Consider the following 12,885-nt stretch of genomic DNA (forward strand, 5'->3'; position numbering starts at 1 on the left):
TCATTTCCATCTTATCTAGTATCTTCCTGGAATTCCTTTTCCTTTCAATCACTATGCTATACCAGTTCCTGTGGAGCCTAATGGTGGTGATGATGAAAAGAGCTCAAGAAATTGAGAGAAGAGGGTAGTTGCTGCAAAGGGAGGTATAGGAATAGAGCCATAGCTCAGTGGAAGTAGATCTGTTTTGCATTTGGAAGGTCCCAGGTTCAATCTCTGGCATCTCCAGGGACGGAGTGGACAAAGACAACAACAACAAATATACCGCTTTTCAACAAAACACGTTTCTGAAGCAGTTTACATAGAGAAATAATAATAAAGATGGATCCCTGTCCCCAAAGGACTCACAATCTAAAAGGAAATACAAGACAGACACCAGCAACAGTATCGGTAGGTAATGTGCTGGGGCTGGACAGGGCCAGTTACAACCCCACTGCTAAATAAAGAGAATCACCACGTTAAAAAGGTGCCTCTTTGCCCAGTTAGCAGGGGCCAACTAGTTAGCAAGACTCGTCTGAAACGTGTTCATAAATGATCTAGAAGCTGGGGTAAGCAGAGAAGTGGCCACATTTGCAGATGACACCAAACTATTTAGGGTAGTGAAATCCAAAAGAAATTGCAAGATGCTCCAAAAGGGTATCTCCAAATTGGGTGAGTGGATGACAAAATGGCAAATGCAGTTCAATATAAGCAAGTGTAAAGTGATGCATATTGGGGCAAAAAAGCCCAGCTTCACAATTACACTGATGGGATCTGAGCTGTTGGTGACTGACCAGGAGAGAGATCTTGGAGTCGTGGTAGACAGCTGGTTGAAAGTGTCAACTCTGTGCACGGCAGCTGTGAATATTATAATGCCCTTATACACATCTAGGGTGTGGCCACATCTGGAGTACTGTACTGCATGCAGTCCTGGTCATCGTATCATAAGGTCAATGTTGTAGATCTGGGAAATGTGCAGAAGAGGGCAACCAAGATGATCGGGGTCTAGACCACCTTCCTTATGAGGCAAGGCATCTGGGGCTATTTAGTCTGGAAAAGAGGCGACTACAGGGATACATGATAGAGGTCTATAAAATTATGCAGAGTGGACAGAGTGATTTTTTTCTCCCTCTCTCACAACACTAGAACCAGGGGTCATCCCATGAAACGGAGGGCCAGGAAATTTAGGATTGACAAAAGGAAGTACTTTTCCCCACAGCACATAATTAATCTATGGAATTCTCTCCCACAAGATGTGGTGACGGCCACTAGTTTGGATGGCTTTAAAGAGGGCTTGGACAAATTCACCGAGGGCAGGTCTATCAACGACTACTAGTCTGGTGGCTATGGGCCACCTCTCAGAGGCAACATACCTCTAAATACCCATTGCAGGGGAGCAACAGCAAGAGAAAGGGCATGCCCTCACCTCTTGCCTGTGGGCTTCTTGGAGGCATCTGGTGGGCCACTGTGTGAAAGAGGATGCTGGACTAGATAGGCCTTGGGCCTGATCCAGCAGGCTGTTCTTGTGCAAGTTTCAGAGGCCTATTCAGCTTTGCTTTGCAGTGAAGCACCATGTGACTGAGGCCAAAGCCTGGCTGAAGTCAAGCAAACTGGACCAAACCTTTGGTCCCCACCCCTAAAAAAATACTACTCACAGGACTGGGCAGGAGGCCAGAAGAGGACCACATTTCTACATCCTCGCTCCTGCAGCAAAGGAACAGGCATCTTCTGCCATTTCTATTTAAAATGATTTCTCACCCCCTTGCTTTCCCTGAAAAGTCCTGAGAAGGGTGCAAGTGATTCTGGGAAAGGTAGCCTTTTCCGAGGTTGCAGCAATAGCCATAACCCTCAGAAAAGACTCCAGAAAGAAAGAAAGAAAGAAAGAAAGAAAGAAAGAAAGAAAGAAAGAAAGAAAGAAAGAAAGAACTTTAAATACAAACCGTGTAAGACATGACCTGCTCCCTCACCTTTAGGAACCAAGAGATAGGAAAGCAGCCTGTCTCCTGCCTGGTACTGTAGGCCAAGTGGTTTCCAATCTTGGGTTGCCAAATCTTGTTGGGCTAGGATTTCCATCAGCCTCAGCCACAATGGCCCAACATCATCTGTGGAGTGAGCCCAAGGCTGGAAACCCCTACTATAAGCAGCACTTTGGGGGGTGAGGGATAGGGCTGAAGCAAAACTTTAGAGGACCAAAGGGTTCAGCCCAAAGCAAAGCAGGGACTCCTTCAAAGCACTAACATATCCCAGATTGAAGCAGGGCTGCTTCACACAGCCCTATGGCTCAGTTGAGGTTATGAGAGGTCTCTTTATAGAGGACACAGCCACACACACCAGCCCTAAAGAAACCCACGTTGTAGTTCCAATTCACTGAAAAGCTCACCAGATACACCAATATCAGAGAGTACGGCTTTCTTGCGGTCCTTGACACTGCTGATCTGTGGAAAGTAGACATCTAGCGCCAGGTAGAGAAGGCAGCTGAGGAAGGCAAGGACTCCCACGGTGATGCCATAGTTGCAGGCATTCTGATTGCGGTTGAAGATGCAATACTCCTCCTTTTCAGATGGTAGATTGACATAGCCTTCATTCACAATGGAACCAAAGACAACTATGGAGAAAAGCTGGACAGAGCGAGGCAAAATAAGGGTTAGGAGCACTTGCTTGACAAATACAGAATCTGCACATGTGACACATTCTGTGTTCCCCATAACAGGGATTCCCAGATGTTGCCAGGTACAACTCCCATCATCCCCAGCCAAAGGCCACTGCAGCTGGAGATGATGGAAGTTGTACTCAACAACACCTGGGAATACCTATTACAGGGAACACTGGGCACAATCCAGCCAAAGGTAAACATTTTTACATCCCACTGGTTTCAATGGAAGAGAATGAAGCACATCCTTAATTCTCCTACTGAAATCAAAGGAACTTAAATGTGTTTCACTGTGTCCCACTCCAAGTGTGTTGATGCAGCATTCTAGACATCCACAAGATCATGGCTAGACAATCATCAACACTCCAATTGCTGTTAAACTCCCATCATCACCACCACCACCACAATAAATTGTGGCTGGGGATGATGGGAACTGTAGTTCAACAACAGATGAAATGCCAAATGTTATCTACACCTGCACTAGAGCTAGGAAGCCTTAGCTGGTAGCTCTACCTTAGCTGGTAGCTAATCTGGCTGGAATATGTTTGCCAGATAGTAGCAATGTTGTTTCCAAGTCACCTAGAGCTAGGAATTTACTTCACTGCCACCCACTCATTCTTCCACCTACTATTACAATCTATTTTCCCATCTGCTAACAATACTCCTATCCCTTCTTTTTCTTTATCTATCCAAGTACTATGACTACAGTTCTCCACTCTCCATTCATTATTTAATGCTGCCTTTGGTTCATTCCCCATTCATCAACAATCCATCTGTCCCAATTTCCTTAAGTTTCCTGTTATTTTGCCAAATTCTGCCTACTTATGTGAATACCCTGGAGAATTTTCATGATCAAATGGTAGGAGTATGCAGCCAGCTTTGGCAAAACCGAAAAGGCTTGAGATCCAAGTCTTGAAACCTTTCAGGGAACGCCTTTCAAAGCTTCTGCCCCCTACCCTTTCCCTACAACTACCATTTTTGTATCATCAGTAAAAGGTAGTGTGCTGTTGAGTCGGTGTCAACTTCTGGTGACCACAGGAGTTGACACTGACTCGATGGCACACTTACCAGCATATTGCACATGTATATGAAGACAAATGCTGTATGGGGAGAGAGAAAACATGGTAGCTGAGAAAACACAAATCAACACAGAACTTAGGAACCTCTTCCCCATTCAGACCACAGAACAAGCTCCACCCTCTACACAGAATCCTACCAAACAGCACTAGTGAATATTAAGTGTTCTGGCAAAGCTGTGGCTGATAGCATATTGTCATAATCTGACCCACACATCACACACAGGCTCTTTTTATAATTGCCTGCGTTTTTTATATTTTGTATTTCAAAAAATAGTGGCTCATAAATGTAATTAAATACATAATACTAAATGCACTATGCCAATATAAGCAATATATAAGCAGCAGCCCAAATCACAGGTATGCTATCTTGACACATCAAAGACCATTGCAGATGTCCCTAAATTATCTACAGCCACAACCACATTAAGTTACTAGCAGATTACTTTCATGGAAAACCTGGTTCTCTACAGTGATAGCCCAAGAGGAAAAAAATCCATCTGTCTCTCTAACCATGGTACCCACCTTGTTAGCATTGGATGCTAAAGAGCAGATAAAACAGCAGAGTTTTATTGTGCCTCTGGAAGATAGTATGTGTTTTTCCAAGTGCCCAAAGGCAAGTGGTTCCATAAGTATGAAATGATCATCAACATCTCTGTACAAGCCATAATTTGCACCACTGAGCATATGAATAAATTAAGCTGCCTTTTACTTGAGTCACATTGGTCCATACAGGTCAGTATTGTCTACGACTGGCTGCAGCTCTCCCAAACCATCCACACCTCTCAGACAAAGGTCTTTCCCAACAATGCAGGGGACTGAACCTGGAAACTTCTGCATGCAAAGCACGTGCTTTACCATGGAGCTATCGCCCCATCCCCTCATTGGTATTCCAAAATCTCATTAGCCTACCTGCCACACAGTGGTGATGAAAAGATGCTCTGCATATGTCCAGAAGCACTCTGTACCCCAGCCTAACTTTTAGTATTTGTAAATCTGGATATTTATTTATTTATTTATTTATTTAGTGCATTTTCATACCGCCCTAACCCAAGGTCTCAGTGCAGTTCACAACAAATAAAAACAACACATTAAAATCAATTAAATATTAAAAACAGCTTAAAACAAATCAATAAATAATCCAAAATTTAAATAGGATATGGGAAAATTTAAATGGGATATGGGAGAAGCTGGTTCCAAAACACAGACCAGCCTTCTGAAATGCTCTCAGACCCAATACAGATCAGCTGCTGAAATTAAGCATCAGTAATGGTTCTTCCCCTCAGTGTCAGCCTAAAACACGTTTTCACTTGAAACAAGAAGAGCTGAAATGGAGTCCTCTGCTCTGAATCAGAACTCTTATTTTTCAAGAAAATGGAGACGGAGGGAGATGTTGCTCCCTTTGGAGTTGGTTGCCTAAAGCAACTACTTTTCATTCCTTCATAAAAGAAGCTCCCAGATGTTGGGCTACAAACTCCTGAAAAGTTGAAGAGGACCTGGATGGGATGTAGTGTATAGCTACAGTAGATAAGGAAGGACATTTCCTATATGCAACTTGCAGTTGATGCCAACTCCCCATAAGATACAAAACTTACATTCTTTATCCAAGGACAACTGGATTCCTCTTTAATTCACATTGGATATTCAGATACTCAGAAGGTCATCTTACAGAGCACTAATCAGGAAATTATTGACATTCCTTATATATTTATTTGGGGGGCCTCAGTAGTAAGATTGATTGTCAACTTGTTGTTCTGTAGTTATGTTTTTCACTGTTACATGTATTTGCTTTTCAAAAAATATACATTGTTCACATCAGTGTGTTAAATGCGATTACTTATTAAATGTTTTTCTTTATATTATCTTTTTATTCCATGGTGTTTGGAGGTGTTGCTTACTTCCACCATCCATAGACTTAATAGTTTTCCAAAGTCCATGCATACTTTTAAAGCATAACCTTTTAGGCTATTATATGGTGGTGGGCTCTTTTGGGGTCCATTGGGCCACAAACTCCTAACATCCATCCAAAGGACATTGTGGTTGGGAAGGATGGGAACTGTAGTCCAACATCTTGGAACCTAAATTGGGAACTCCTACTTTATAGAATCAAAGTAGCGTCAGCACTTTTTTTGTTTTTCCCAACAGTGGAAGAGACCTGGACGCATATCCTCCACTTACTGATTGGGAGCAGAATGAATTAGCTCTCTACTTCCTGACCCAATCAATACACAGGCAAAAATAGGACAGAGAGGAGTCTGGAAAAAAATCTTTACTAACATGGCAACTTTCCTTACAGCTGAAGAAAAAACATGGCCATGCACAGTATTTTCTATAAGGATGCACTGGACAATGCATCTGCTACATATGCAAGAAAACAAAACCAAAATGGCAAAGCCAACAAGGAAGTCTTTCTGTATTAGTAGCACTCTTGCACCCCCACCCCCACTCGTTCCAATGGAACTTGTGCAGGAGAATTTCCTGGTGAGTTGTAGCTATGGACTATTATAGGTTTAGAGAGAGATCCTAGAGTGGTCAGTTTTTCAAACTGGTTTAGGTCCCTTGAGCGTCATCTACCTTTAGAGCAGGGCTTCTCAATGTGTGGGTCCCCAGATGTTATTGGACTTCAACTCCCATAATCCCCAGCCCCAGCAGCCTTTGGTTGGGAATTATGGGAGCTGAAGTCCAATTACATCTGGGGACCCACACGTTGAGAATCCCTGCTTTAGAGAGACCTGAAAACAAAAGCTTCCCACCAACAAAACACTCTAGTGGATTATTTATTTATTTATCTATCTATCAGATTTGTACACTGTCCCAAACTTTCGTCTCTGGGCAGTTAACAATAGCATAAAACAAGTTAAAAACATATACAAAAAAACTTAAAACAATTTAACAATTTAACTTTTTGATTATTTATCCACTGTTTATATCTGGCAGTTTTGTGTGTGTTTGTTTTTAGTTTTTACCTTTTTACTTGTAACTTCTAATTTGTAACTTTTAAATGTGGTTTTAGTCTAGTTTTTTAACTTTTATTTTATTAATTTTTAATGTTTTATATGATTTCTATTTTATTAGTTTATTATTAATATTACACCCCAAGCAGTAGTGTACTGGAAGGATGGGATATAAACATTTTAAACTAGGAGGTATGACCTGTTGTTGACCAGGCAAAGTCATATTGCATAGATGCAACATAGGAAATTTCAAGCAATAAATTATGTCATAGAATTTTATATTATTTTCTTGCAAAAAGGAAAGTAAAATCAGTTTTAAATTTAAATAGTATTTAATTTGTTGAATAATTACCATGCATAGTAAATTTCAATCATAGTACATTTGAATCTGCAGAAAATCTGCTTCTTTGGGGCATGATGTCATTTTTGAATGAAAAATCTCACACACACATTTATTTATTTATTTATTTAAATTGGATTTTTAAAATTTAATTCAGACTTTAATTTTTTTTAATTAAAAAAGAACCTAGTTCAAAGATATCATCATGAATATTAATCACAACTTTATTATATTCTATGAACGTTAAGAGCAATATACAAATATTGTATACAAGTGTGTGTGTATGGATGCGAGAGAACAGACCTGATCAGTCTTATTCTGCAGGTGGTGTACATGCAGTGCACACACAGTCAAGCCCTTGCGCCCCTTCTAAAGTGCAATGACAAAGGTGGTAAATAAATGAATAGAGGATGTGGCGGGGAGGGATGGAGGAGACCTGAGTGAGGAGGAGTCATAAATTACTATAAATTCTAGGGATGGGGTGGTGGGGGAGGAATAGAAAGCATAAACAAAAATGAACAAAACCTATTCATGCAATCCTAGGGAAATGTTTTTAGAGTTTATCCTCCATTGCAGAAGGGAAACACCTATCATGGCAGCAGGCTGTAAAAGAGACCCCATTTGAGAATATTTTAATGAAGTTTCTATGGGTAGGACAGGCATGTGTGCAAAATACAAACAGTGCAACATAGAAATGTATGCATATGCAACAATGAAATAGCTTCATTAAAGAAATGTAAGGCCTGGCTGGCCAAATGAAACAGCATTATGAGCAGTGTGTTTCTACCTTCTAAAAATGAAACCTACATCCATCTCCGAATATGTATTAAGATAACAACAAGAATGCACTTTTACGAGAAAATGATTTCCCTGACTAGTGATTTAAATAACTAAAAGTGAGTCTATGAAGCTATTTATATCGTGATTTAAAGCAATCTGATTTAAATCAAATCAACCCAGCTTTTGAATATTGATCTGATTACCAAGTGTTAAAAAAACCTGCTGGGAACAGTGTTAGTTAAAATACGACCATTGTATTCAGTATTTCTGCTTCAAAATACCCCCCAAAATTATGTAAACCTTTCACCCAGCATATTCCAGTATTAAAAGTACTGAATTCAGCTAATTTAAGCGGCAGGATTGTGTATGCAAAATTTGGTATCTGTAGGTAATCAGGAAGTATGACTTTATTTTGCACAAACAAATCCACAAACTGTATGAAATAATAATATTATTTCAGAATGCCAGCAATAGCCTTTAAAGCCCTAAACTATAGAAAATGTATTTAAATTGTTCTAAGTTACATAGGGCTCTCAAAAGGCTAGTTCTGAAACTGGATATTTCACTAAAGCTGTTGACATAAGAAAATCCCTGCTGCTGGATCAGGCCCAAGCCCAATCTAGTCTGGCATCCTGTTTCCCACAGTGGCCCACCAGATGTTTCAGGTATATACTGGTTTACTGCAGGTCTACTCTAAATGTCTGGCTTGCCTTCCAGATAAAATAACCTTTTTTCAGTTCTTAATATGTCTGCAATTTAAGACTGTGTGCTATGATTGTCCATGTGGTGTCATTTTCCTACTGAAAAATAAATCCAGTCATTTAAAAAATATATATTTTGTTTGCCCCCATTTACAATTAATTCATTAACACACTGTAAGAAGAAATTAAGAAACCCTGGGAATCAATAAAGAATGTGCAAAGCATGTTCCATTTGAATATCTAGCCTTCTTTTAAACATGCTTTGATATTACATATTATTTTAAACATGTTTTGATATCTTGATTTTAAATAATAACATATTTAAACATGATTAGTGTTTACGTATCCATTAAGTGCTGCTTATGTTTTTAAAATTTATATTACTCTATTATATGCTTATTGATTTTGTAAATACAATGTTTAATGTTTTTGAAAATAAAATATGCCAACATAACATATTTACTTATTTTGCAGAATTTGTTCTGTTTGCATGACAGAGGCAGACTGCATGGAGATATTTGGTAACAGGCTAAACGGGTCCAGGGGCAAACTATGGGAGAGATAAGTTAAAGATACCAAGGTAAATCCCTCCAGATACGGGCAATCTCTATATCCCACTAGACATAAAAATCTTCACTAGACACTTTCCTTACAAAGTCACATTTAAGTAATTAAGGGCTGCCCCAGTATTGTACACAGATAAAGCTCCTGGATATCATGTGATTCTTGAAGCATGATTCACATTTCCAGCAGGCTATTAAGCCCTCCTGATCATCATGTGATGCCTCCGTAACACAGCCCTTTTATATTTCTTGACCATCATAGGAAGAAACCTGTCATTTTGCCTCATCATCTTCCTACTAGATTTGTGAAGAGATTCATCTTGTTTGGGCTGAAAATGTGTGCACACCTCTCTGTGCTTCCGGCCCTTAACTCACCATGATTCCCTTCAGATATGAGGCTGCTACACCACCTCTCATTTCCTCTTCTGCTCCTTGTTCAATTAAGTTATAAAAGGAAATTTTTCTGTTACATAATATTCCTTATTGGATTTATAAGCAAATCCACCTCAGACAGAATAAAGCAAAAGCTTTTCTTGCATTTGAGGAGCCAATTGTGTGAGAGAGAAATAATAAATCCTTCCCAGTTCACAGCAAGAAAAACGAACAAGGCAAGCTGCTACCGAGAGATTATCGAACTCACATTTCACTCTTATTCAGCTATTTACAGTTGCAGGCTTTGGCTATTTCTAGAGAGCCAGAACAGGCTTATTTATTCCTATGAGTATTTCGATGACTGCATTTTGAAGAACATTAATTATTGCCAATATCTGAATTTCTAGTCCAATTCCTTAGGTTTGGCAACAACCATTTATAAAGAAATACACTCAACAATATATATAGATTTAACACACCACAGTTAAAATATCCTTATGGCCATCTCTAGCCATTGGATACTACATAGATAAGGTATTGTATAGATAATTTCTGGATGAAACTCTCAGACTTTAGCAAATCTCCTGAAAGAAGTTTCACAGCTTGGGAGCAACTACAAAGCATATATTTCTACATGACCAGAGGACACTCTCAAGCGTGTACCTTTGGCTAAGGATTAATACAGACTTAACATTCTAAAAGCAGTGAAAGTGATCCAGCAGTGGCCCCACCACTCTGGAAACAAAGGTACATTTTCTTCTCTGGGAAATTTTCCTCTCTGGGTGGGGGTCAGAGGAGGAAACCATTCTGCAAGATTTTGGAGTGATTCAACTTAAATGTGGGAGGGTGGGTGGGGGTAACAGGAGAGCACCTAGTAGCTGGTGCCCATGGCATCAACACCCGTCCCTCTACCAATTTCCAGAGCAACTCTGCAACTATTAAAATATTGTGAGTTTTGGAGAATTAGGGGATATGGTGAAGTAAAGATAAGTTTATTGTGGTCAATAGATCAGAACCAAATTTTTTTTAAAAAAACACAGTTGCAACAGAAGATATGGCAACAAAACCCAACAGTAGTGCATAAATACAAAACCTATGACCCAAAATAACACCTTTCCTTTTGGCCATGGGACAAGTCCTTCCATCAACAATTCACAAGTTGCCTCCTCGTTCTTATAGCAACTGGCGGAAATTTAGCCACAGTCAGAGACACCCTTGGAATTTTTTTCTATCAACAAATATTTGACATAGAATAGAGTTGATCTACCCGGCAGTGCAGTCAGTACAGAGGTAATCAATTGCTGGTGGGCTCCAGTATAAAAAAATCACAGAACAAAAGAGTGTGCTCAAGAAACTCTAGTTCCTGATCATTACATGGCCCATACCTCAGACACGGGAATGGCCTCAGATATTCCCTGCAGAATATGTGAGGGGAATAACATAGGAAGCTGCCTTATACTGAATCAGACCATTGGTCCATATAGCTCATTATTGTATACACAGACTGGCAATGGCTCCTCCAAAGCTGCAGGCAGGAGTCTCTCAGCCTTATCTTGGAAATGCTAAGGAGAGAGCTTGGAACCTTCTGCATGCAAGCATACAGGTGCTCTTCCCAGAGCGGCCTCATCCCCTAAGGGGAATATCACACATCTCCCATTCAAATGCAAACCAGGGCAGACCCTGCTTAGCAAAGGGGACAATTCCTGCTTGCTACCACAAGACCAGCTCTCCTCCCATTCTTGCCCAAGTAAAGGCAATTTGGCAGTTGGTTACATGAAGGCTACTAAGATATGCAGCTCGCTGAAAAGCATTTTCAAATCAGATAGCAAAAATGGCTTGGTGAACAGGTTGTAAAAGCAAAAGCAGAGATTTGGTGAAGGATTAATGCATTATAGAACATACATCACTACATATCTAGATCTTTTTGTGTGCGCTCTGTCTTATGAGATAGATACCTGTACAGATTTAGGGTTCCCCCCCCCCCTATATCTTCGATCTTGTTATTGAGATGCTGAATTTTACATCAAATCCATAGAACACTTGCTGAGAATGGAGGCCCACTGATTTTTAAATTCCTATCAAAAGGAAATAATCCTGGAATCTTAATAACTCTTAATCCTTTGGGAATAATGGAATTCATTAAATATCCAGACAAGGTGGTAGAGTGAAAGTCTAAACATATACATTTTCTTAAAAGGGCCAGACATCCCATCTGGTCATGGGAAAAGGAGAGACCAAGGGCCAAAATTGAGTTGGTATGTACATCTGTCATGCAAGTTGCAAAACTGGACTCACAAAGTGCTCTTAAAGTCTTACATCTATCTTCATCCTATAGTGATGATGATAGAATAAAGAGACAGAAACAGTTGACTTGTGGCCAGAGAGTAACAGGAGGCCAGTGAAGAATTTATCACAGGTCAATACTTGTATTAATGTCAGCAGGTATGTTTTATTCTAGCTGCAGACACTAAAGGGGAGACTGCTGTTTGAATAAAAGCTGCCAGTCTGTAAGAAATTGCAGCTGTCCGTTGGAGAGTATTTGATGCCGAGGGGAAAACACACATCTAAGAAGTGTTTTTAACAAATTTGTTTATTTAAAATATCTATACCCCACCCCTCCAGCACATTACTACTTGGGGCAGCTAACAAATGACTGTTAGTTGGATATGGAGAATGACACACCTGGTTATAAACACAACCTGCTAGTCCAAGTGCTGCAGTGCATCTAAGAGCATCCCAACAGGGATGAGAACTGGAGTTCTACGGAGAAAGACTAAATCCTGTAAGTGAGTAAACATGCTCCCAGCCTCTCAAGTCACAGAATTTGCTATCCACTAGTCTTACAGAATTTCAATTACTTACCTCACTTGTTTCCCACCCAGGAAGGACCACAACCAGACCACATGTAAGCACTTGGACAACAGGATGGAACACACACAAATACGTTTTACAAACTACAGTAACTTAATGAGCCATTGTTCTGTCTGCTAAAGAACCAGCATCACACCCTTTGAAAAAGTAACAGACTAGTGAAAGGGCCAGTTCAGCCCTCTATAGACATTAAGTGTACAGCATCTGTACACTCACATGTTTTTGTGTGAACAACTGTACATGCACTAATTTTAAAAGTGAACTTGGGTGCAGGCCCCCTCAAATGCAGAATACAGATAAGAAGTGTACAGCTATGTGCAGTGATCATAAAGTGCAAACTGTACCTCCATACAGATATGCATGTGTGTACACTGTAAACAGATTATAAATGTGTTAACCACAATGTGAAGAAAATTAAAGGGCCTTCTCCTTCAGTGAAGGATAAGACTAATTAAAAGGCCTGTAGCAGGGAGAAGAGAATATTTGCTGAATGAGAATTCTGAGGAAATATATTAGGACCTTGACCATGGGGATAGGGTTTGCAGAATTTTTATGGGAAGTACAGCACTACAGAGAGAAACCTCAATTTTCCAGATTAGTTG

At 40.0% G+C, this 12,885-nt stretch overlaps 1 protein-coding gene across 4 annotated transcripts in view; it reads right to left on the reverse strand.

Annotated features, from left to right (window-relative positions):
• Positions 1-12,885, reverse strand: part of SYNGR1 (synaptogyrin 1) — a 48,348-nt gene that overhangs the window by 18,121 nt on the left and 17,342 nt on the right. For all 4 annotated transcript variants that reach the window (XR_008308050.1, XM_053253268.1, XM_053253270.1 and 1 more), the window contains exon 2: positions 2,357-2,594. Coding sequence is in view for 3 of the 4 variants with exons in the window: in XM_053253268.1 (XP_053109243.1) it covers positions 2,357-2,594 (238 nt within the window). In the remaining variant the exon portion in view is untranslated. The remainder of the gene's footprint in view (positions 1-2,356; positions 2,595-12,885) is intronic.

The sequence above is a fragment of the Hemicordylus capensis genome, chromosome 5 (genome assembly GCF_027244095.1).
Source record: "Hemicordylus capensis ecotype Gifberg chromosome 5, rHemCap1.1.pri, whole genome shotgun sequence".
In the NCBI taxonomy this organism is placed as follows: Eukaryota; Metazoa; Chordata; class Lepidosauria; order Squamata; family Cordylidae; genus Hemicordylus; species Hemicordylus capensis.